Source organism: Dendropsophus ebraccatus, chromosome 3 (genome assembly GCF_027789765.1).
Source record: "Dendropsophus ebraccatus isolate aDenEbr1 chromosome 3, aDenEbr1.pat, whole genome shotgun sequence".
Classification (NCBI taxonomy): Eukaryota; Metazoa; Chordata; class Amphibia; order Anura; family Hylidae; genus Dendropsophus; species Dendropsophus ebraccatus.
The window spans coordinates 80,007,751-80,032,078 of NC_091456.1; the positions used below are offsets into that span (position 1 = coordinate 80,007,751).

At 43.5% G+C, this 24,328-nt stretch overlaps 1 protein-coding gene across 2 annotated transcripts in view; it reads right to left on the reverse strand.

Annotated features, from left to right (window-relative positions):
• Positions 1-24,328, reverse strand: part of RIGI (RNA sensor RIG-I) — a 53,328-nt gene that overhangs the window by 23,698 nt on the left and 5,302 nt on the right. Inside the window, exons 3-13 of one of the 2 annotated variants that reach the window (XM_069962083.1) lie at positions 20,194-20,325; positions 16,272-16,453; positions 14,150-14,300; positions 11,667-11,774; positions 9,808-9,858; positions 9,533-9,640; positions 8,642-8,795; positions 7,353-7,611; positions 5,953-6,115; positions 5,733-5,837; positions 4,122-4,279 (exon numbers count right to left, since the gene is read on the reverse strand). In XM_069962083.1, the coding sequence (XP_069818184.1) occupies positions 4,122-4,279; positions 5,733-5,837; positions 5,953-6,115; positions 7,353-7,611; positions 8,642-8,795; positions 9,533-9,640; positions 9,808-9,858; positions 11,667-11,774; positions 14,150-14,300; positions 16,272-16,453; positions 20,194-20,325 (1,571 nt within the window). The remainder of the gene's footprint in view (positions 1-4,121; positions 4,280-5,732; positions 5,838-5,952; positions 6,116-7,352; positions 7,612-8,641; positions 8,796-9,532; positions 9,641-9,807; positions 9,859-11,666; positions 11,775-14,149; positions 14,301-16,271; positions 16,454-20,193; positions 20,326-24,328) is intronic. The other variant, XM_069962084.1, reaches the window with a different exon arrangement.

Below are 24,328 nucleotides of genomic sequence, written 5' to 3' on the forward strand. Positions count from 1 at the left end.
GAAGACCCTGGGTGCGGTGGCGAGGCCAAAGTACAGGGCCACGAACTGATAGTGCTTGTCGCGGATGGCAAAACGCAGAAAGCGTTGGTGAGAGGGGTTGATCGGGACGTGCAAATAAGCATCCCCAATGTCCACGGACGAGAGGAACTCTCCCTGTTCCAGTGAGGAAATCACGGACCGTAGAGATTCCATGCGTCGCAGCCGCACGAAACGGTTGAGACGCTTCAGGTCCAAAATTGGGCGGACTGAATCGTTGTTTTTGGGGACAACAAAGAGATTGGAGTAAAAACCCCAAAAACGTTGGTCCTGAGGCACGGGAACAATAACTCCCTGCTGGAGCAGGGAGGCGACCGCCAGAAGAAGGGAGGACTCCTTGGTGGGGTTGCGGGGAAGGGAGGAGGGGAAGAAGCTGTCGGGAGGGAAAGAGAGAGAAACTCGATGGAGTAATCGGTGGTGACCACTTCCCTTACCCAGGAGTCGGACACTTGGGAAAGCCACACGTCCCGGAAAAAGAGAAGTCTGCCCCCCACCCGCGAAGGATTGAGTGGGGGCAGCCCTTCATGCCAAGGAAGTCCGGGAGGGACCCTGCTTGTTTGGATGCTGCTTTGGACGCCATGCTGGACGGGGCTTAAAGGAGGGCTTGTTGCCCAACTGGTTTCGTGAGGAGCGGCGAGAGGCCTGCGGTGGGTTGGACGCGCAAAAAGGCCGAAAGCTGGCTGAGGAACGCCGGGAAGGGCCCGAACGGCGAGGCTTGCTCTGGGGAAGATGGGAGCTTTTGCCTCCCGTAGCATCCTTAATGATCTCGTCTAATTTTGCTCCAAAGAGACGAGACCCGAGAAAAGGCAAGGCAGAGAGAGAACGTTTGGACACAGAGTCCGCTGACCAAGATTTAAGCCAAACAGACCTGCGCACAGCGACAGAGGAGGCAGAGGCACGTGAGACAAGACGTGCAGCGTCCATGGAGGCCTCACAGAGATATTTACCAGCAGAGGAGAGCTGAGAAGCGAGAGAGACCAATTCCTCCGGAGGGGCATCTGACAGGACTAAGGGCGGAGCCAGCTGCCTCAAAAGAGTACCTTGAAAAGTTTTCAATGCTGCGATCCAAGGGATCGCGGAATGAAGCAGCACTGGATGTGGGCAAAATAGTTGTCCGTGATAAACGAGAAATGGGAGGATCCACTAAAGGGGCCTTGGCCCACGTCTCAACAGAATCGGCTGGGAAGGGATACAGGACATCAAGACGCTTATCGACAGAAAGCGTTTTTCGGGGTGTCTCCATTCCTTGAGAATGGCTTTGTCAAACTCCTCATGAGAGGGAAAAACTCTAGGGGCCCGCCTGTGACAGCGAAAAGAGAATGTATCCTGTGAAGGCGCCGGATTGGTGTCAAAGACCTGAAGAGAGGCACAAACTGCTCCAATTAGGTCGTCTACCATAACTGACAGTGGAAGTGGTAGGTCCGAGTCAGGATCAGATTCAGGGTCAGGGGGGTCATCTCCGGAAAGGGATGGTCTGTGAGGGGAGAGAGACTGGGAACGGTTATCCCCATGGGAGGATGCAGGAGATCCAGAGGAAGGAAACCTGTGGGTGGGCAGGCTAGATCATGCCCGTTTCCTGGTCCTGCTGCAGGAACGCAGGGAGCGTTCGGATATCTGGGGGGAAGGCTGGCAAGGAAAGGGTCAGAGAGAGAGAGAGAGAGAGAGCTGAGCCTACCAATAACTGTGTCAGTGTCCCCCTGGGGCCTGCAGCTGAAGAGCCTGGATCCTGATCAAAGCTGACAGGAAACACAGCGACTGTGCAGTTAGTCAGGACCTTGCTGCACCAGAGTAAGCAGAGGGGCCAGGGGAGGGACACAGAGCACAGGAACCAATAAAGGGACAGCAAAAAGCGTGCCCTACTCCTGTTCGGGCAGAAACAGGCGGGAATGATAATGGGAGAAACCACATCGGGCGGCAAGGAAAGAGAGTGAATGATTACATATACACCGGCGGGGGAAAAGCCCGCCCTGTCACTGTATCGGAGCGCACTGTGCTTCAAACCTGGAAGCACATTGCTGTGACGCGGCTGGGAGTGAAAGGGTTAGAGCTGCAGCAGAGAGCCGGTAACTGTGTCCGGCGCGCGCTGCTGCTCATCTGCTCTGAGCAGTGTAAAATGAGCCGGCCGAGACACGCTGCAGAGAGACTGAGGGGAGAGCGGGGAACGGCGCGTGCACGCAGGCTGGAGGCCGCTCAGGTCACTGGGAAGTGTTTGAAATACGATTCCTCCCTTGTCAGCATAAGAGCAGGGAGGGAGGGGGAGCAGCGATGACAGTAAATCACCGGCGTGCAGACAGAGCTGCGGTGTACGGAGAGGAAGGGGGAGCGAAGCATCTGGTGGGAGACAAGGAAAGATAAATAAAAATATACTCATCTGTCGATGTCTCCTGCTCCCCAGGACCAGCAGGGTCACCCCTTCAGCTTGCCACTCGCTCTGAGTGGGCTGCTGGAAAAGGGGGGGAGCACCCAACAGGCTCCGTCCATGAGCCTGGGTGACCCTTAGGCTAGTGGGCATCAGAGGAGTCCGCACCAGACCCATGTAGCCACTTTTCTTCTAAGGTTAGGTTATAGAATCATTGTACCTAGAGGGAAAAAAGTTAAGAAAAGTAAACCTGCAGAGTCCTGCAGGAGTGTCTACCTCCTACAGACACTAAGCTAAAACTGGCTTAGCTTACTGCCTGTAGGGTGGTATAGGCTGGTAGGAGGAGCTAGCACTCTTTTCTTTTGAGAGCTTAGTGTCGCCTCCTAGTGGCATCAGCCTATACCCACTGTGTCTGTGTCCCCCAATGACACGACTGAGAAATGCATTTTTAACATGAAAAAGCAGTATGAAGCTCTCCCCCCTGTCTTCATGGCTTGCTCATGGGGAGGGGTGGAGAGAGATGAGGCACCAAAACAGGACAACAAAGAGTCAATCTACAGTAACATCACCCTCTATCTCCTCTGACAGTCAGTACAGACCTCTCTGACCTGTGAATACAGCTTTCATCCAGCTCCGTGTTCTCTAATCCTTTGTTCTCTGCTCTCTTCTGCCGACTAACTCCCCCTCCCCTCTCTATAGAACAGACAGGGTTGTGTCTGATACAACAAGTCACAATTTCCTGATATTTAGCAGTGAATGGAAAAGAGGAGGGAGGGGGGGGGGGGACCTGGGAAAAGTCTTTTTTTCGGCTAATAAACCCAATTACAAAGTTTCTTAAAATTGCGTGTACTATTGATTTCTGGAAAAAAATTAAACAACAGTGACACTTTAAACACTCTCCCTGCTCCTGGCATCATGTTGATACATCATGCCGGGTGGGGAAAGAGTCCACTGCATGCCTTAACCCTCGGTAGGTTCTGTGTTTTATGGAACATGGGGAAAAGCCCTTGATCTAATGGTTCAAAAGCGCAAAAATAACAGTATAAGGGTAGCTTCACACATACCGACTCGCAGCATTAGTCGGCTGGGTCCTACCAGATCACTTTCACTACATACACACAGCGGTCTGAACGACCGCTGCGTGTATGTAATTCTGTCGGCCGTTAACCCCTTCAGCTGCCGCCCGGCTCCCGCTCTGTATACATTACCTGTCCTTGCTGCACAGGGTCCCGGCGTACTGCTCTCCCGCCCGGCCAATCAGTGGCTGCGGGAGGGCAACACACTGATTGGCCAGGCAGGAGAGCAGTACGCTGGGACCCATGCAGCGAGGACAGGTAATGTATACAGAGAGGGAGCCGGGCGGCAGCTGAAGGGGTTAAGCGGCCGGCAGAATTACATACACGCAGCGGTTGTTCAGACCGCTGTGTGTATGTAGTGAAAGTGATCTGCCAGGACCTAGCCGACTCGCAGCGTTATTAACGCTGCGAGTCAGTACGTGTGAAGCTACCCTAAAAGGGGTTATCTAGCGCTACAAAAACATGGTCACTTTTCCCCCTCTCTTGTCTCCAGTTCAGGTGTGGTTTGCAATGAGTTACATTGAAGTAAATGGAGCTTGAGTTTGAAACCCCACCCAATCTGGAGACAAGAGAGGGGGAAAAGTGGCCATATTTTTGTAGCACTGGATAACCCCTTTTAAAATGTAAAAAGTTACACAACAATGGCATACCCTTAAATGTTCAGTGTATGTAAATAACGCACTACAAATGTGACTCTCCTCCATTTTATCTTCCATTTGCAAGGTGTGGCATCTCTTCTGGGTAGCAACAATCCATTGCTCATACTGCTTAGTTCCATAAGGTCGATTCTGGATATTTGTCATTGCGTCTAAGAGACAAAGATGCAACGATTAGATTAGTGTCTTTAATAGGGTACTGAGCAACAGTGGAACGTGTGTAGGTGAACTTTACAAAATCCCACTCCTTATTACATTGGAACATAAATGGCCCAAAAGAAATCCCTGCCACTTCATTTTATGTCCATAACATTTCCGGGCATAATATCAAACTGAGTGGAAACTAAGGGGTCTTTCCCCATTGAATGCAACAGAAAAAAAATGACTTTTTTTCTGGTAGTTTTTTGAGACATAAAACAGGATCAACAATTACGAACAAACTGCAGTTCTACCGATTCCTATAGGGTCCGTTCACACGTCCGTAATTTTACGGATTTGTGATTTGGCTGCGATTCGTACTGCAAAAAAATACATCCACCAATAGAAGTCAAAGGGAGCATCCATAATTGGCAGGTGTTGCGGAGGTAACATCCGAAACATCTTAAAAAAACGGGTCCACTCCCCGGCTTTTTTCGACTCATCTTTATTTTTCGCAAATCCAAAAAATACAGGTATATTGCAGATAAAAGTTTGTCGATTGTGGACAGCCTGATTATTTGTTCCAAAAAAAGAATTGCGGTGGTGTGAATGAGGCCTATGACTGGGTTTACAACCAGTATCATGGAAAGAGTTGCACCTTTTTTTCTGATTTGTACCCAATCCTGGTTGTGGCTACAAATACTGCCCAAAATACTATGGGTGAACCAAGCCTTAGGGATTGTTATATAGCACTAGCTATATGCACTTCCATATTCACTGGTTATTACCAATTTTTATACACAGATGTATAGAGGTGTTTTTGGATACAAAGTGTCAATAATCATTTACATTATAAGGCTATGTTCACACTACGTAAAAGTACGGCCGTTGTTGCCATAGGCAACAACAGTCGTACTTTGTGCGGAGTGTAACAGTGCCTATTTTGCTATGGGATCCCGGCCGGAGCGTATACACATCGTATACACTCCGGCCGGGATCCCATGCGGACCCGCAAATAACTGACATGTCAGTTTTCTGCGGCCGCAATTCACTGAATTGCGGCCATAGGAAACCCTGTCAGTTCACACAATTAAGCAAGCGGTTCCGGCGGCTTGCTTTATTGTGTGCAGTGGCAAGTTGTGATGCGGGCGCACGCTGATGCGCCCACATCAGAACCCTGCGGCCAGAAAGATCATCCCGGCCAGTACTGCAGATGATCTGTACAGAGACGGGCCGTTCTGTGACCTGGCCAGGGTCACGGAACAGCTGGTCTCTCACGTTGTGTGAACATAGCCTAAGGGTGTGTTCACACGTACAGGATCTGCAGCTGATTTCATGGTCCAGATTGGATTTGCCTTAAATCTGCAACTTCAAATTTGCACCATGAAATCTGCTGCAGATCCTGTACGTGTGAACGCACCCTAAATCTTCGCACAGTCTAAGACTTTTATTGATGCATATTATTACCAAGATGAGGAAAAATCCTTTTTGCCATCAGTTCTATTTCTGCCATGATTTTTCTTATAATTTGAGCAAATGGATCATTCTCACGTTGCCTTGTCTCGTAGATTACTAAAATCAAGAAAGGAAAAAAAAAAGATAACTTGCGAAACGCCTTTAATACAGGTAAGGTTCTGTTAGAAATGAATGTGAATTATCAGTTGTAAAACCATGGGCCCATTCTTACGTTTCTCTGGTTTGTATACAACTCTCTGCAGCTCGTCCACATGTTGTTTGACAGTAGATATTTCTTCAATGTCCAAACTAGCACAAAGCTTACTAATATAGTTCACAGCATCCCCTGTACAGCGGGACTTTCCAGTGCCCACCGAGGCTGTTAATCCGACTATCTACATAAAGAGCAGAAAACAACTGTAAAGTATAAACTGAAGTGTGACCAATACTGTGTATCTATACATAGGAAATCTCGAAAAAGGTGGCACTAAAATCTAAAGAAATTGTGAATACTGAATACTTAGGCAAAAATAACATAATAAAGGGGCACTCCATTTAATATAGTGCTGAGGCTGCATAGAAAATAATACACAGTCTTGGCAGTGACAGCCGCTCAACCTCATCTGTAAATACTATATTTACTCTTACATCATTGCAGGGAAAATGTATGTCTGACTGCAGCTTTCTGGCATAAGCTGTTTGCTAAGGTTCTCTGAGGCTGGACCTGCATCATATAGCTGATCACCAAGGTGGATTTCAGTAATGAGAAAACTGCACTCAGATTCTAAGACTGGTGTTATCACTGTTTGCCATTGATGTTGGTAAATAATTTCTATAAATACCAATAAAATCATACCCCCTCACCAGTATCACCATTCAAAAGGCGTATTTACATGCTTTAATGTGATAGCATATCACTAGGATTTGGCATCACTTAATGATTATGAGGTCCAATCTCTAGGATCCACACCCATCCAAGAAAATGAAGGGTCTTCAGTGCTGATGTAGGATGTAATTTAAGTAAAGGCAACAGGAAACAGCATTACAACAGTACTGTAGCCTCTTAAATGTCAGTATTGGGCTTTGTTCCCACTGAGGAAAACTAGCGGAATGCCGTTAGACTCCCATTATGAGGGGGAGACTATGTGCATAAGTCTTATGCACATGTCATTGTTCTGAATCTGTGTTGTGCAGTTCCATAGCACTGCACCAATAGCCTGGTATGGTCCCAAGCCTGGCAATATTGTCCTGCAGAGCCACAGTATATGGCCCAGATTTATCACGCCTGAAGCTCACACTGTCTAGTTTCCCAACTGCAGCCAATCACAGCTCAGGTTTCATTTTGCCAGAGAGATCATTGAGATATAAAGCCTGACTAGTGATTGGTTGAGGTGGGAAAAAACAAGGTATGTTTTAGGCAGCCGCATAAATCTGGGCCAAAGTCCTAAGCCTTTAGCATGAACTCTGATTTTGAAAATAGAAATCATTTTGTAATGAAACCTCCCATAGACATGGCAAATCACCATTTTCCTAGCAGGAGTTATGTCTGTTCTCAAATAAAATGTAATGCCTTCATATTGAACACTATAAGGAGTCTCTTCGGTTAAAGGATCAGTGTAAAATACACTTTACCTGTGGAAGTTTTGGATCTGGGCAGCCTAGCTTTAGGTCCAAATAGTGAAACATTAATACATTGTAGGGGTGGTGACCTATTGTATTGTGACATTCATCAAAAATCATCAAGGTAAAAATGGAAAGTGAGGGCACATATCCATTAGTGAGACAGTTGACCAGAATCTGAGGAGTCAGAATGATGATGTCACTAGTCTCTATAATCATTCCCACAGGGAGATTTTCAACTTCTTCTCCAGAGATGCCCACCACAGTGTATCTGTTGAGAGAAAGAAATAACTATGACAAACACTCCTCGTTGGTCTTGGCATGACTTGCTAAAGCGCCTTTTACACGAGCCGATTATCGGCCAGGAGCATTGCTAAAAACGTTCCTGTGGCCGATGATCGGCCTGAGCAACAGTGACATTGATCAAATGAGGACGGGAAAAATCTAGTCTTTTTAGAACAAGCTTCCAGATTTATCATTTTTGGAGGCAAAACTCCCTGTGTATATACGATTATAAGGCTGATAACGATAAAGGGAAACTGACAGCACAGATATATACCTATTTGTGCTGTCCGTTTCCAGATCACAAGCAGTCTGTACTTAGTATGCTGTTTATGATACGGCATCTGGCTTCTCCAGTCCTCCGGACGCAGGCTGTAACCTTAGGCAGCCATCTCCTCTGGAATGATTGACAGTCGGAGAGGTCTAAAGATACAGCCAGCGGCCAGGGGACTGGAAAAGCCAGATGCCAGATCACAAGCAGCGTGGTAAGTATGAACTGCTAGTGATCTGGAAACTGACAGTCCAGATATATACAAATCCTATATACATCTGTGCTGTCAGTTTTCCAGGCTTTAGAGATGAGCAAACCGGGTTCGGGACGATCCGAACCCGATCATTCGGCATTTGATTAGCGGTGGCTGCTGAACTTGGATAAAGCTCTAAGGTTGTCTGGAAAACATGGATACAGCCAATGACTATATCCATGATTTCCACATAGCCTTAGGGCTTTATCCAAGTTCAGCAGCCCCTGCTAATCAAATGCCGAAAGTTCGGGTTCAGATCGACTCGAGCATGCTTGAGGTTCGCTCATCTCTACCAGGCTTCATAAATTGATACAAGGATAGTTTGTGCAATCTGGGCACTTGATTTCTCATGCCGTGTAAAGGCACTGCCAACAAGCACTGATCTTGCTGATTGGCACTAGTTTGCAGCCCCTGTGGACGAGAAAATGACATTGAGAAGTTATTTTAGGCTTCTATAACCCTAAATGCTTTCGTTCCTGACACATTGGTACATACCCAGTGTTATCAAAGTATTGGCAGAAAACAGCTTTCTGTTGCTCATACACAGGAACTTTTGTAGCCATAAACACAATCTTCCCTTTCTGTCCTTGCGGCAAAGATTTTAGATGATGGTCACTAATTGATAAGGCAACAAATGTCTTTCCTGACCCTGTGAAAAGACAGAGTGATGAGTTTCATCAAATCTTCACTTGGATGACATCACTATTTTCTCTTATTAGCGTACAACCCTCAAGCTAATTGCAACAACTACATGACTATCAGTTTTACATAAGGGAAGTGGAAAATCAACCTGGCAAAGGGTATTTCCAAGGCTGTAAGAAGTGGTACATTACCACAATATTACCACCCAGACCTTGCAATAATGAGCCTGACATAATTCTCTACATATAAAACTGGTCAGGGTGGGGGAAAAGAAACACGTTACTTACTTGCTATTGATTACCCTCCAATGCCATTTGATAATACTGGCCTCGGCTGTCAGTGCATCAAGTTCTCTGACCCAACATGTAGGAAATGCCCATTCAGCCAATCACTGGATTTGGAGGGTCACTGTTGCAGCCAGTGGTTGACTGAACGGGCACTTCTTATATGTTGGGACAGAAAACAGCAAGAGCTCACAGAGAGACCACCCCCATCAGAATGGCACCAGCAGGTGAGTAAAGGTACCCTCTCACCATCATTAGTTTTAAACCTAAGAAAAAAGTCTTCCCATGGACCAAGTTGTAACATTTAATTTAAATAAGTTTATATTTATTATATGTTATTTATTTTATGTCAAGATTTTCTTCTGGTCCTCTAATGTCTTCAGTGTGGACCGCTGACCAAACTACATTGGGCTCCACTATGGGGATACCTTACAATTTCTCTTAGTCAACAGAAACTGACCTGTTGGAGCACATACGATTGTATTCTTTCCACTGTATGCAGGCTGGGCCAGCTCCTTCTGATAATTTCTCAGCTTTATATCCTTAATAGATTTATAGGTGGAACCTGGTGTAAAATGGTGCACAAAATATCAAGCCGTCACTGAACAAGTATTGCTATACAGAAAACTGGAGAGAAAAAGAAAGTCTTGCCCTTGTATGTATATCATTTAAAGCCTGATACTGCAGATCATTACATACAAGTTCTAGAATTCATTAACTTTACATAATACCTACTTATCAGTTGGGGAGCTGCAGCTTCAGTGCCATTGGCCAGTACTGTATAAGCTAAAAGAAAATAATGAAGATGTTACAAATAACACATTTCAGCAACAGCTTTCGGCTCACCTGCAGTAGTAGGGAGAAATCTTTCAATCAGAAACGGGAGGGCAGGGAAAGCCCAAATCTCATATTGACTATAACACTGCAGAGTCTACAGTAAGTAAAGAAAGGGCATGAAGCAGGGACACAGCCTTAGCACAGGCCTGGCATGACATGGGAGACAGGCATTAAAGTGACACTGTGACCCCCTTTGTGCATTTTGACATCTCTACACCTGTGTAAAGGGTAAATTTAGCGTTTTTCATACCTTATTTCATATCATACGTCATGGTGTTTGTTCAAGTAAAAAGTGTCCTTTTATCAACTGCAGATTGTATTAAGTGGGCGTGGCCTGGCAGCATTAGCGCAACTTAGCCCCGTCCACGGTATCGTTGATCCCGCCCCCTTGACGCCCATTGGTTGGCCGACGTAAATGGGGTGGGGTCTAGACCTCTCGGCCAGCTTGTTCCAATGGCCGACGAGGGGGCGGGGCCAACGGTGCCCACTTAATACAATCTGCAGTTGATAAAAGGACACTTTTTACTTGAACAAACACCATGACATATGATATGAAATAAGGTATGAAAAAACGCTAAATTTACCCTTTACACAGGTGTAGAGATGTCAGAATGCAAAAAGGAGGTGACAGTGTCACTTTAAGGGTTAAAGATGGGTCAGCAAGTCTAGAGCCAGGTTGGTAATGAAGGCAGATGTTATTAGGAGATGGAGCTAATGAACCCATATAAAGAGGTGAACACAACGTGGAGTATTAGTTTCCTGCCGAACCAGCTTCAGCCCGCTCCGTCCTTGTCACAGCATTCTGAATGTGTCCGGGTGTAGGCTTTTGTTTTGTTTTTATTTCCTATCATGACAGCCTGCGGATGGGAGGTCTTATAGGGCATGTCAAAGTGGAATCGGTTAAAGGAGGACCTGATTAAAGTGATGGTACTTCTTATGGTGGTGTAAGACTAGGGAATATGGGCAGGGTCGTATTAACAGTTGCTGCTGCCCTAGACTCTAAACCTGAAGACGCCCCATCTTGGGGAGTGTGGGAGTGTGGGGGGAAAGTGGTTTCGGGATCGCGTTTTTCATGGTTTTTATTACAGAAGCCTGCATATTGTCAGGAATTCTCACCACAGAATTGGTAGATTGGTAGGTAATTTAACACTGCCGAACCAGTACTGCCATACTGTGACTGGATATCACTGCCATACCAGCCCCCCCCCCCCGGGTGCCTAGTGGTAAATATGGCCCTGCATATGGGGGGACATTTATGAAACATACGCCCGAGGCGGACGCAAGAGAGAAGGTGCTTGCAGGCGTAAATCACGATCAAAATCTACCCCTGCTGGAAGCGGATGTAGATTTCATACGCCGAGCGCAGGTTCGGGCGCGCAGTCGGCCTGATTCACTAAGAGGCGTGCTTCGGCACTGATGCTGCTAGATGGCGCCCTGCAAGACCTCCCTTGTTTTTGGATCTGGATATGGTTTTTTATACTGTATTTATATGCCTGTTATGTTACACACTTTATAATAAAGAGGCGGTTATGGCCATTTACTCCAATGTTAACTTAAGTGGCCGTTGTTTCTGTGGGAGCTCTTTGAAATGGGAATAGTTGGGTAAAAAGGGAGAATTTATTGTAAGTGGGGATTAAATGTAGCTGGAAGTAACCCAGCAATACCCATGAATGTGACCATTGCAGTGAATATCACTGCTTACACAGGTTTATATTTCTCTCTTTACTCTTACTGAAATTAAACCCTTAATCATTTACCAGAGAGCAAATTGTCGTCAGATGTGGACTCTTCTGTGAACTGGACTGTGAAAACGCTGCTTTCTTCTCCTGACTCTTCCACTGGTTCATCTGTTTTTATGGAACAGCCTAATAGTAGGAAAAGAAATACAAAGAAATAACAACTTTATTCAGCATTTCAGACAACATTTTCTTTTTGGTCTTTAAAAAATTGTCCTTGTGTAAGTTTAACACCCCTGACAGTTTTGCCTGAGCTATCCTCTGGGCAGGGGGGCATGTATTTCTTTGCTTTTACTCTTTTTCATTAATACATATCCTAAAAAAAACTTATGGTAGTAAAAACCTCTAAAGGGCAACATTCTGTTGCAATAATAAAGGGCAATAATGGCATCATCTGAGGACTCATAATCTGAGGTGACCCAGATTAGTGCCGCATAAAAGCTATCCTGAGTGATCACTAGGACCAACAGAAACAACCAGTTTGCTGCCTATATGTATATATGTTTTCCATGAAAAGTCACACTTATTCACCACCATACGTTGTGAAATGAATAGAAAATAGAGTCAAGACATTGACAAGGTTAGAAATAATGATTTGTATTTGAAATAACATTGTTTTTACATCAAACTTTGCTTTCGTCAAAGAATCCACCTTTTGCAGCAATTACAGCATTGCACACCTTTGGCATTCTAGCTATTAATCTGTTGAGGTAAGCAGGAGAAATTGCACTCCACGCTTCTAGAAGCAGCTCCCACAAGTTGGATTGGTTGGATGGGCACTTCTGGCGTACCATACGGTCAAGCTGCTCCCACAACAGCTCCATGGGGTTCAGATCTGGTGACTGCGCTGGCCACTCCATTACCGATAGAATACCAGCTGCCTGCTTCTGCTGTAAATAGTTCTTGCACAATTTGGAGGTGTGTTTAGGGTCATTGTCCTGTTGTAGGATGAAATTGGCTCCAATCAAGCGCTGTCCACTGGGTATGGCATGGCGTTGCAAAATTGAGTGATAGCCTTCCTTATTCAGAATCCCTTTTACCCTGTACAAATCTCCCACCTTACCAGCACCAAAGCAACCCCAGACCATCACATTACCTCCACCATGCTTAACAGATGGCGTCAGGCATTCTTCCAGCATCTTTTCATTTCTTCTGCGTCTCACAAACGTTCTTCTTTGTGATCCAAACACCTCAAACTTGGATTCATCCGTCCAAAACACTTTTTTCCAGTCTTCCTCTGTCCAATGTCTGTGTTCTTTTGCCCATCTTAATCTTTTTCTTTTATTGGCCAGTCTCAGATATGGCTTTTTCTTTGCCAATCTGCCCTGAAGGCCAAAATCCCGCAGCCGCCTCTTAACTATAGATGTTGACACTGGTGTTTTGCAGGTACTATTTAATGAAGATGCCAGTTGGGGACCTGTGAGGCGTCTGTTTCTCAAACTGGAGACTCTAATGTGCTTATCTTCTTGCTTAGTTGTGCAACGCGGCCTCCCACTTCTTTTTCTACTCTGGTTAGAGCCTGTTTGTGCTGTCCTCTGAAGGGAGTAGTACACACCGTTGTAGGAAATCTTCAATTTCTTAGCAATTTCTTGCATGGAATAGCCTTCATTTCTAAGAACAAGAATAGACTGTCGAGTTTCAGATGAAAGTTCTCTTTTTCTGGCCATTTTTAGCGTTTAATTGACCCCACAAATGTGATGCTCCAGAAACACAATCTGCTCAAAGGAAGGTCAGTTTTGTAGCTTCTGTAACGAGCTAGACTGTTTTTAGATGTGTGAACATGATTGCACAAGGGTTTTCTAATCATCAATTAGCCTTCTGAGCCAATGAGCAAACACATTGTACCATTAGAACACTGGCGTGATAGTTGCTGGAAATGGGCCTCTATACACCTATGTAGATATTGCACTAAAAACCAGACATTTGCAGCTAGAATAGTCATTTACCACATTAGCAATGTATAGAGTGTATTTGTTTAAAGTTAGGACTAGTTTAAAGTTATCTTCATTGAAAAGTACAGTGCTTTTCCTTCAAAAATAAGGACATTTCAATGTGACCCCAAACTTTTGAACGGTAGTGTATATATAGTGATTGAGACAGTAGAAATATAATAATAATACCTTTATTTATATAGCATTAACTTATTCTGCAGCGCTGTATATAACCCTGCCAGGAAGCAGTGCTAATCACCGAGCCACCACGCTGGCCACCATCTCCCCATACTCTTCTAGCGTCATAATAAAACCCTGTTATCTAATGTAATAGAATTTTATTAGCAAATTGAATTTGTCAAAGTGAATTTGTGTAGAGTAATTATAAACAGTTGCATCAACTCAGAATGTTCGTAATGGGCGGATTCATACCAAAAATTTGAGCAACTTATGAATCCACTCCATGCATGCAAACAGAGTTGTTAGGCAGTACATGCATAGATTACTGTAAGCTCCTTTCGTGTGAATTTTTCACGTATGTTGTGGAAATGCTTCTTAATGCTATTGATTCACCTGTTTGACTTGACCAAACATCAAGGACCTCGTTGTGATCTTCTCTTTCCAAAGCTGAAGTGAAAACTTTCGGCCACTGTTTTTTATCAGATCGTAAAAGGCAATCGATGAGCTTTTCGGCACCAGCCATAGAGCCTTTCATCCTAGTTTCCTGAGCAGAAGAAATGACTATGTATGTAAATGTGGATATAAATAATTTCAGGCCTACTTATAGGAAGAAATGGTCACCTAGGATTGTTTGTTCTAGGGCAATTGCAAAGATTATTGTCTTATCTAAGGTATACTCAAAGGATGTGGTCATACCTTGTTTCTTAGTGTGAATTTTACAAAAACACATCAAAATCCATGCGCTAAAGGAAGCTAAATGCCCAATCGGTTTACCCTCAAATTGGGCTTGTGGGTACATTGGTTGCCTAGAAAGGTTTACGTAAAGGTCCTGACCTTGCCAGATGGACACTGAACTCACTGGCTGTGGTCTCTGTTATCACCTCATGTGGTCTATGTTAGGGGCTCATAGTATAGGGGAAATATATCGGGTCAGTAATGTCAGAAATAAAAGCTGAGCTCTGGTTGCTATGGGCAAATAAGAGAATTTTACTATAAGACAGCTTAAAGGGGTTATCCGAGTAACAAAAACAATATTCTAAATAATTCCCCTTCCCAATACCACCCAATGTCTAATACACATGTATAACCTATCTTACACCATTTCCCTGTTTTTTTTTCTCATTCTTATCGGCTCTTGATATATAAAATCCTTTACTTTCAATCCACTCAGACTACTCAGCTCCCTTTTACCCCCTCCCTTTGTAGTTACAGGACATGTGATCTCCTCTCAGGGGGGCTGGTTAGCGGTCTATTGACTTGGTAACCCAACCCCTAGGAGACATCATCTGCATCATCTCCATGCACCTGTGCTGCTTCCATAAACTTACATGTGTCCTTGAGCCTAGGTTTCAGTAATATGAAACATTATAATACTATCTCTGCTTGCTGTCAGTGAATGCAGGCATATAGTGCTATCTCTACTTGCTGTCAGTGAATGCAGGCATATGTAACTGTATTTGTGTCACAGCTCTGTATATTGTAAGTGTTATGGATGTTCTATGGAGTATGGATGGAACTATTTAGTAAATGTGAATTATCATCTCTGCGTCTTCTTCCCCCTGCAGCTTCCTCCACCTGCATCAATTTCCCTCCTGCCCTTGAGCACAGCAGAGCTTCTCCTGATATTAATGTAATATACATTGGTGCTTTACATGCATTCAAGCACTACCAATGTTTATTATGGTGGGCTTGGTCAATTACAAGTCCACTGTGTAAACTATCAAATAATAATAATAATAATAATAATAATTAAATCTAAGGGGGTGGGTACGCAAACTGACCAATCAGGGAAAAGCACTGAATGATAAAAATGTGGTTTTTCTGGCCGGCGCCATCTTGGTTATAGGCCAGCTTTTAGAAAAACTCAAGAACGGCAGCAGCTAGAAAGAAGGGAGACAACTCAAAATACTAAGGGGGGCTTGGTGAGCAAGACCAGCTAAGTTTTTAGGAGCATTACATTTTTAGCTATTGGGCAGAAACCCCCTTTAAGTATCACAAAGTTATTACAACATAAAGTGAGACCAGTCAGATGTGAAAAATATGGCCTGGTCCTTAATGCCAAAAGTGGGGCTAGGGAGGCAAGGGGTTAATAGTGTATGTATTAATTTCTAAAACTGGGTGATAACTGTCCCCAGAATGAATGGTACGCACTGCATGTGCGGCCACAGCTCCTTATTTTCTAAGGGATTTCTGAACTGACAAACTCTGTGCTCGTCAATGTTCAGAGGCCCAATGGAGAATAAAGTGCTGACTGAACATTGGTGGGGCTCTCCATTCATTCGAGGGACCATTTCACCTCCATTCTTGTGATCAGTGATCTACATATAATATAATTTTTTCAGGATTTTCCCTTTTAACCTTTATCAAACAGCTTTTATTGGAGACTAAAGAGAATAGCAAGGCAGTATTTTCCATAGGTAATACACACAATAGGCTGGAAACATTACCTAAAAATCCTATCCTTTTCTGCAGATTATTTAAACAATCACAGTTACTTTTCAACAAGCTCCGTTACCTCTTTAATCTCTTCAACCTCTCGTCGTAGGAGGCAGCCATCGAAGTGAATTATAATCTCATCAGTCCGGATATTACTTTTAACAATGCTGTTGATGATGGATAGACGTTTCCTCGGCTCCTCTAAGCTTTGAATACCAGTAAAGTCTAATTTCTGTAGGGCTTCTGAAAGACCACTATAGCCTTTAATAAAAAAAAACCAAGATGTTTGTTAAGTTCCCTCTTTTACACTGCGACAGCTGAAGTCAGCACATCTAAAGTGTTGTCTTATTAGATTCTACATTGCACAGTATGTTGAATGTGATCCAACGCTGAATTGAGACAGGCTGAGTGAGATGAGCTAAACTGTCAAAGAGATCATGAGTCTTAGCCCAATTACATGGCCTGATCACAAGCGTAAGCATGTGCCCATTTAATAGACTGGCCTTTGATTAACGTGCAGCCCATGCCTTAGTATAAAGTAATAAACTTTAGACTCTAGCACCCCGTGTCCTCTAGCTTCCCGCAGCCGCACTTCTAAGCCAGTCTCTGAAGTGACACGCTGCTCAGCCAATCACTAGCCGAGACAGGAGAGTGCCGCAGTCAGCCCAGAAGTGACGGCGGAAGGTGGGCAGAAGCTTTAATCACACCAAGGGAGTCTGAAAAGGTAAGAATAAAGTTTATGATTTTCTTTTTGCATCCCTCAGCCGTCGCCTGCGCAACTTTTAAACTTGCAGCCCTGTGCCAAATGGCCGTGGCCTAGAGTGTGTATGCATTAGGCTGGCAAAACCTCTCCATCCCTCCTCCCCCCCCTCTTCATCATTAGGAATGCTCCAGGCAGATTGTCTCCTATTGATCAGCTGTGCACTGTTCACTGCAGAGGAATAGGAAAAATCCTGCCAGTGGCATTCCTTATGATGAAAAGGGTGGGGAGGAGGGACGGAGGGGTGGTGCAAAGTAAGTTCCTCAAGTCGTTACGATTACAACGATATGTAACTTTTATTTTATTTGATGGCTTTTAAAAAAATTCAAACCATTTTTAAAAAATATATGTTCCTTAAAATTGCTCTATTCCTATGCTTTTAGCGCTTTTATCCTTTGGTCTATGGGGCTGTGTGAGGTGTCATTTTTTGCGCCATGATGTGTTCTTTCTATCGGTACTTTGATTGCGCATATGCAACTTTTTGATCACTTTTTATTACAATTTTTCTGGATTTGATGCGACCAAAAATGCACAATTTTGCACTTTGGAATTGTTTTGCGCTTACGCCGTTTACCGCGCGAGATCAGGAATTAAATAAATTAATAGTTTGGGCGATTATGCACGCGGCGATACAAAACATGTTTATTTATTTATTTATAAAATGGGAAAAGGGGGGTGCTTCAGACTTTTATTATGGAAGGTTTTTTTTTAATTAATAATACAATATGTATTTTTTTTTTACACATATACTAGAAGCCCCCCTGAGGGACTTCTAGTATAAGTACACTGATCTCTCATTGAGATCTATGCTGTATAGTAATACTGCAGCCAAAAAAATAGAATGCCGAGCCGGGATCAGCGCCATTACGGCGCAGACCCCAGCCGGCTCCAGAAGCGGGGATCGCTCCTCTGCGACCACGTCGCGGGGGACGATCCCCCCCACTAGACACCAGGGAAGGGGAAAGATGCTTTTTAAATGCAGCTGTCAACTATGATAGCTGCATTTAGAAAGCTAATTAGCAGGCACGGCGATTGGACTGTGCCCGCTAATAGCCGCAGCCCCGGGCTGCATAAAGCACCAGGGATTGCAGCAGCCCCTCTCTGAACTCCCCTAGCGACGCCAGGACATACAGGTTAAAAGTTGTTTTTTAGGACAATAACTGCATCACCTGCCGAATGGACCCCAGGACAGATCTTGGATTAAAAATAGCTATCTGAAGGTACAAGTGGTTTGGGGGGGTCAGATTGTGGGTACAGAGTCACTTTAAACTACAAAGATCAGCCAATGGTAGTTTCTTCGGCTGATCGTTGTCTTTACTACACAGGGCGATAATCTGCAGAATCGGTCTGATTACTTCTCCATGTAATAGGGCCCTTAGTATCTGATAAAAGCTTGCACCTAGGGCATGTAGATTCCTAGATTCGCTTTACTAAAACCAGATGCTAAAACATGTTCTTTCAGAAAAAAATCTATTTTTTTCAAACAGAACAGGAAGCCTCAGCTTAGTTTTAAGCCTAATGACCAAAATGGAAACTGCAACATTTGAGGATTATTTATAAAATTGTCAGTAAAATGGGAAATTAGATAATGCCTAGATTATGCAATGCCCGGCCAGCAGTGCAGTCCATCATAAATCCCCATAGACTATGGTAAATTTTGACTCTGAGCTGCCAGCCGGGGAGAGGATCGCACTGCCGCAATTTTTCCTCGGCTGTAACTCTTGATCAGAGTGGGTGTCAGCACTGACACTTGCTGCGATCAATAACTTTTCACACGTTAGTTTTCGTGACAGAGCCCATTTAGGGTAAAAACTTAATTTAAACAATGGGTAATTTTCTGCGTGGGAACTTTACTGCTAAATTGTGAGGGACTGCTAGGCTTGGGGTGTGAATATGAGGCTTAGTGGGCATGAATCATGATGAGGGGCTGTGATTTTAAAGCTCCTAATCCCAGTCCCTTAGCATAGCATTCGCACATTCAATTCAGTGAAACGTAACACCCCTTCATGAGAGCTAGTGGGGGCAGCAAGAAAGTAAAAACACAGTTGTAAAAGCTATAAAATTATATAAAAATTTATTTTATGTACCACAATCAAAATGGCAAAGCAAAAGCAGTTCTAGCATCCACCAACAGGCATTGTGTGTTCCTGCTTGTCAATCTCCCCAACACAGAAAGAGAAAAGTTTTATATTGTTATATGGTGCTGTTTCTTTGGATAAAAACAAGATCTGCATTTATAGGGAGATACCTAATATTATTTTCCATACACCCTGTGTCAAATGAAGGCGTGTTGATTTGTATTAACTGTATAATGTATATCTGTTTAACTGTACAAAACATGGCACATTGAGGCTTCTGCAAACATCACCACTCACAATGTAGGTTAGTCACAATAACACACTGTAGCATTTCCTTCTGTGCCTTTCCATATTAAATTTCAAAACTTTTCCCTTCTATAGGAACCAATCACCTAAAATACTTCTATAACGCTATTGAAATGTGCGGCAGCAGCGCCCAGCACACTTCCCAGACATGCTTTTTTTAACTTTCCTCCCTGTAATGTATATTCCCCAAACTTACTTTATATTCTAGGCGCCCTGTATGCAAATCCACCGCAAATAGTCATCTGGGCGGTGAGCCGTCGGCATCTAGTCACGGATTCAAACGGAATAATTAGCCTGAGGTCATTCAGGGGCATGCCGTACATCACGTTGGTGCGCCCACGTTCTTACTACGCGCAGTACAGCGGTCCCGATCCACGCTGTACTGCGCAGGTGCAAAATAGCCTCTAACTCATTGCCGGAGATCCAGCAATGAGTTCAAGGCTATTCTGCACCTGCGCAGTACAGCGTTGATTGGGACCGCTGTACTGCGTAGTAAGAACGTCGGCGCACCAACGTGATGTACGGCACGCCCCTGAATGACCTCAGGCTAATTATTCCGTTTGAATCACGCCCCACGCCCAGGGGACTGTGACTAGATGCCGACGGCTCACCGCCCAGATGACTACTTGCGCCAGATTTGCATACAGGGCGCCTAGAATATAAAGTAAGTTTGGGGAATATACATTGCAGGGAGGAAAATTGAAGAAGCAAGTCTGGGAAGTGTGCTAGGTGCTGCTGCAGCACATTTAATTAGCGTTATAGCAGTGTTTTAGGTGATTTGTTCCCTTTAACAACAACGGCCATTGTTCGCGATCTTTAGTAAGTAGTGGGAACATAGCCTGTTAATTAAAACCTACCTTCAGAATTCAGCACATCTATAAACCCCTGGTACCAGCCTTCTGTTTCCAGCTGAAGCAATTTCTCCATGAACATCTTGGCAGCAGCAATAGGTCCCTTTGCCTCCTCTGCCTTTATCTCCTCTATGGCACCTTTCAAAAGATAGAAAAAAATATTTGTTATACCATTTCCATTTTTCTATACTGGTGCAATAAATGATAATATGCTTCAGGGAGATACATCACAATACATAGCAAATTAGTTCAATGGATAATCATTTCTTCGGGTACATTGGGTATGTTATGGACAAGCAGTGTGTATGCAAATCCTGTATACACATATACAAACTGTGAAACACTTAGGGAGGCATTTATTAAGTCCGGCGTTTTTTACGCCGGACGTAAAAATGCCCCCGCAGCTCCGGCGCTACGGAGATTTATGTAGAGGCGGACTGCCTCTACATAAATCCCGTGCGCGCCGTTGCGCACCGCCGAAAACCTACGCCAGCTGAGGACTGGAGTAGGTTTTCGGCGTACATTTTGGCGGAACGGATGATAAATCGCGCGGACTCTGAGTCCGCGCCCTCCGTTCCGCCCACTCTCCGCCCCCTGGCGTACTCGGCGGAAAGTGCCGATTTGCGAATATTTTATTCGCAAATCCGCCATTTTTGCTTAAAAAAAGACGCAAATCGGCACTTTCCGCCGAAAATCATCCATTCGCCGGATGATACATGTGGCCCTTACTTTTTAACTCTGCTGCCGCTATTTTTCAGTAAGTGGATGGGGCTTAGCATGCTAGGGCATGTAACCATAGAATTTAACCCATTGCCTCCGCAGCCTGTTTAGGCCTTAATGCCCGGGGCCTATTTTTCAAATCTAACCTTTCTTTCTTTATGTAGTGATAACTCTGCGGTGTATTTAACTATCGCGGTTATTCTGAGATTGTTTTTTTCGTGGCATATTCCTCTTTGTGTTTGTTTATACTTTTGTTTGATAGTTTTTTATAAAAAAACATAACATTTGCGCAAAAATTAGAAAAATTTACAATCCTTTGTATTCAAAATTCTCTTTTTCTGAGAAAAATAGTTATGTCACATAAACTAATTATTACTGCAACATCTAGAACATGTCTACTTTACGGTGACGTCATTTGGTGAAAGTCCTTTGTATTTTTAGGATGTTAGAGGGCTTCGAAATTTTGCAGCAATTTTTCAAATTTTCAGGAAAATTTCAAATTCCGATTTTTTTTAGGGACCAGTTCAGTTCTGAAGTGGATTTGTGAGGCCTGTATGTTAGTTACCCCCATAAATCCCTCCATTGTAAAAACTGCACCCCTCAAAGTATTCAAAGTAACATTTCATAAGTTTATTGACCCTTTAGGTGTTTACAGAAATTTAAGAAAGTTGAGGGGAAATTTAAAATTTTCATTTTTTTTGGCAGATATTCTATTTTAATCCATTTTTTCCTCTAACAAAGCAAATACTAACTGAGAAATGCTACTCAATATTTATTACCTGTGTTTCAATATTTCTAGAAATCCTCCATGTGGCCGCAGTGTGTCACCTGACTCAACCAGAGGCCTCAGACATGACAGAAGCCTTGTGTATTTTTTTTTTAATTTCAGTTTTTTATAGACATTATACCATGTCACAGAGGCCTTGGGGTGCCAAAATATTTTAGCAAGACAAGTTTATGTTTCCATCTGTACCATTCTGGGGGACATGTAACACCCTGATCAATATGTATTTAATTTTTTTTTAACCCTTTAAGGATGGGGCCCATTTTCGTTTTTGCGTTTTCGGTTTTTCCTCCTTGTGGTAAAAGGCCATAGAAACCCATATGAGCCCTTATTTTTTGCGTCACTAATTGTACTTTGCAACTGCAGACTGAATTTTTGCATTAAGTATACTACGAAACCAGAAAAAAATTCAAAGTGTGGTGAAATTGAAAAAAAAAAACGCATTTCTTTTATTTGGGGGAACTGTGTTTTTACGCCATTCGCCCTGGGGTAAAACTGACTTGTTATGCATGTTCCTCAAGTCGTTACGATTAAAACGATATATAACATGTATAACTTATATTGTATCTGATGGCCTATAAAAAATTCAAACCATTGTTAACAAATATACGTTCCTTAAAATCGCTCCATTCCCATGCTTATAACGCTTTTATCCTTCGGTCTATGTAGCTGTGTCAGGTGTCATTTTTTGCGCCATGATGTGTTCTTTCTACCGGTACCTTGATTGCGCATATAAGACTTTTTGATCGCTTTTTATTAAATTTTTTCTGGATTTGATGCGACCAAAAATGCGCAATTTTGCACTTTGGGATTTTTTTGCGCTGACGCCGTTTACCGTACGAGATCAGGAATGTGATTAATTAATAGTTCGGGCGATTACGCACGCGGCGATAGCAAACATGTTTATTTATTTATTTGTTTACTTTTATTTAAAACCTGGGAAAAGGCGGGATTAACAAAAAACATTGTCATTTTGGTTAGTATTTTATTTTTTATGGCATTATTCAAGTGGTATAATTAATGCAAGAGGTTAATAGACAGGGTCATTACAGATGCTGCGATACCAAACATATGTATCTTATTTATATGGGGATTATTTATAAAGGGGGGTGGCAATGTGTATAATTATTTATTTATTTTAGTTATTTATTTTTGTATTTATTTATTTAATTTATTTGTTTTATTAATTATTTATTTGTGTGTGTGTGTGTGTGTTTTTTTTTTTTACTTCAAACTTTTTCAGGTATATATAAAATGCATTACAACACATGATCTGTGCTGTAATGCATTATATAGTGAATGAGCTCTCAGCATTACAGTTGACAGCTCATTGAAACGATCAGGTCCCTGCCTCAGTGCAGGGGCCTGATCGTTATATACCATTGTAACCCACACGCACCGGGAGGTCGGGCCGTGGGGGGAGAAGGAAGGGGAAAGGGGGGCCTGGGGGAGGATCAGGCAGCGGAGGGAGGGATGTGCCGCAGCCTCCTCCTGCTGCCCAATCGGCAGGAAGCAGCGTATCTCCCCATAGATGCTGCAGTAACATCAACCACGGCGTCCAGGGATGTCATGAGGCACTGCTTTTAAAGACGTCTCTGGACGTCATTTTGGGGGAAGGGGTTAATGGGGAAAAAAGGTACAATTTCTACCTCAAAATACTCCCCTAATTTCATGTGTACATAGTCTGGCAATAAAATAATTACATACGTTTATTTATTACAACTGAGAACCCTCCTAAAGTCTTAGACTGGGTTATCACACAGTGGGGGACATAATCAAAATTGTCTGTGCCAAAAATCTGGTGAGTGGATTTGATATCAGGGCTTAAAGGGGTTATCCAGGATTAGAAAAAGCACAACTACTTTCTTGCAAAAACAGCACCACACCTGTGGCTAGGTTGTGTGTGGTATAACAATTCAGCTCCATTCACTTCAATGGAACTGACATGTGAAACCACACCCAAACTGGGAACAGATGTGGTTCTATTTCTAGAAGAAAGTGCCCATGGTTTTCTAAGCCTGGACAACCCCTTTAAATGCTATACAAATGTGGCAATTTGTAGCACACATTTTTGTTGTAAAACTAAGCCAACTAGCAGATGTGCCAGATTTTCGAGAGGCCCGAGTCACTTAAAATTCTGGTGCATTTCTAAGAATGTCTATTCTAAGTTTACACTGTTTAAAGAATTTGAGAGTTTGTCTCTCTCTATACTTTGGTTAGTGTTTTTAGCCAAACCCGGAAGTGGGTCCAAAACAAAGAAAATGTACAAATCTTTTCTTTATGATAGGTTAAAGATGTTGTCCAGCGATCAAGACAGCTTAAACCTTCTGCTTGCTGGCGCTCACTTTCTTAGATCCCACATCTTCGAAGTAAGCCTTTGGAGACATGGAGTGCATGTGGCTAAGTCGTAATCATCATCGTAGTTTTGCCCACACTTAGCTGCACAGTATCTCCGAATATTGAGGAGACACTATGCAGCTATGGGACATTGTGTTTTGCTCACATGTAATGATCATGAATAAGACCCACCCTCTCCCCATGTCTTAGAAGGGAGGGGTGAGAAAAAAAATTCAGCGCTGGCGAGCAGAAGGCTTAAAGCGACTCTGTACCCACAATCTAACCCCCCCAAAACCACTT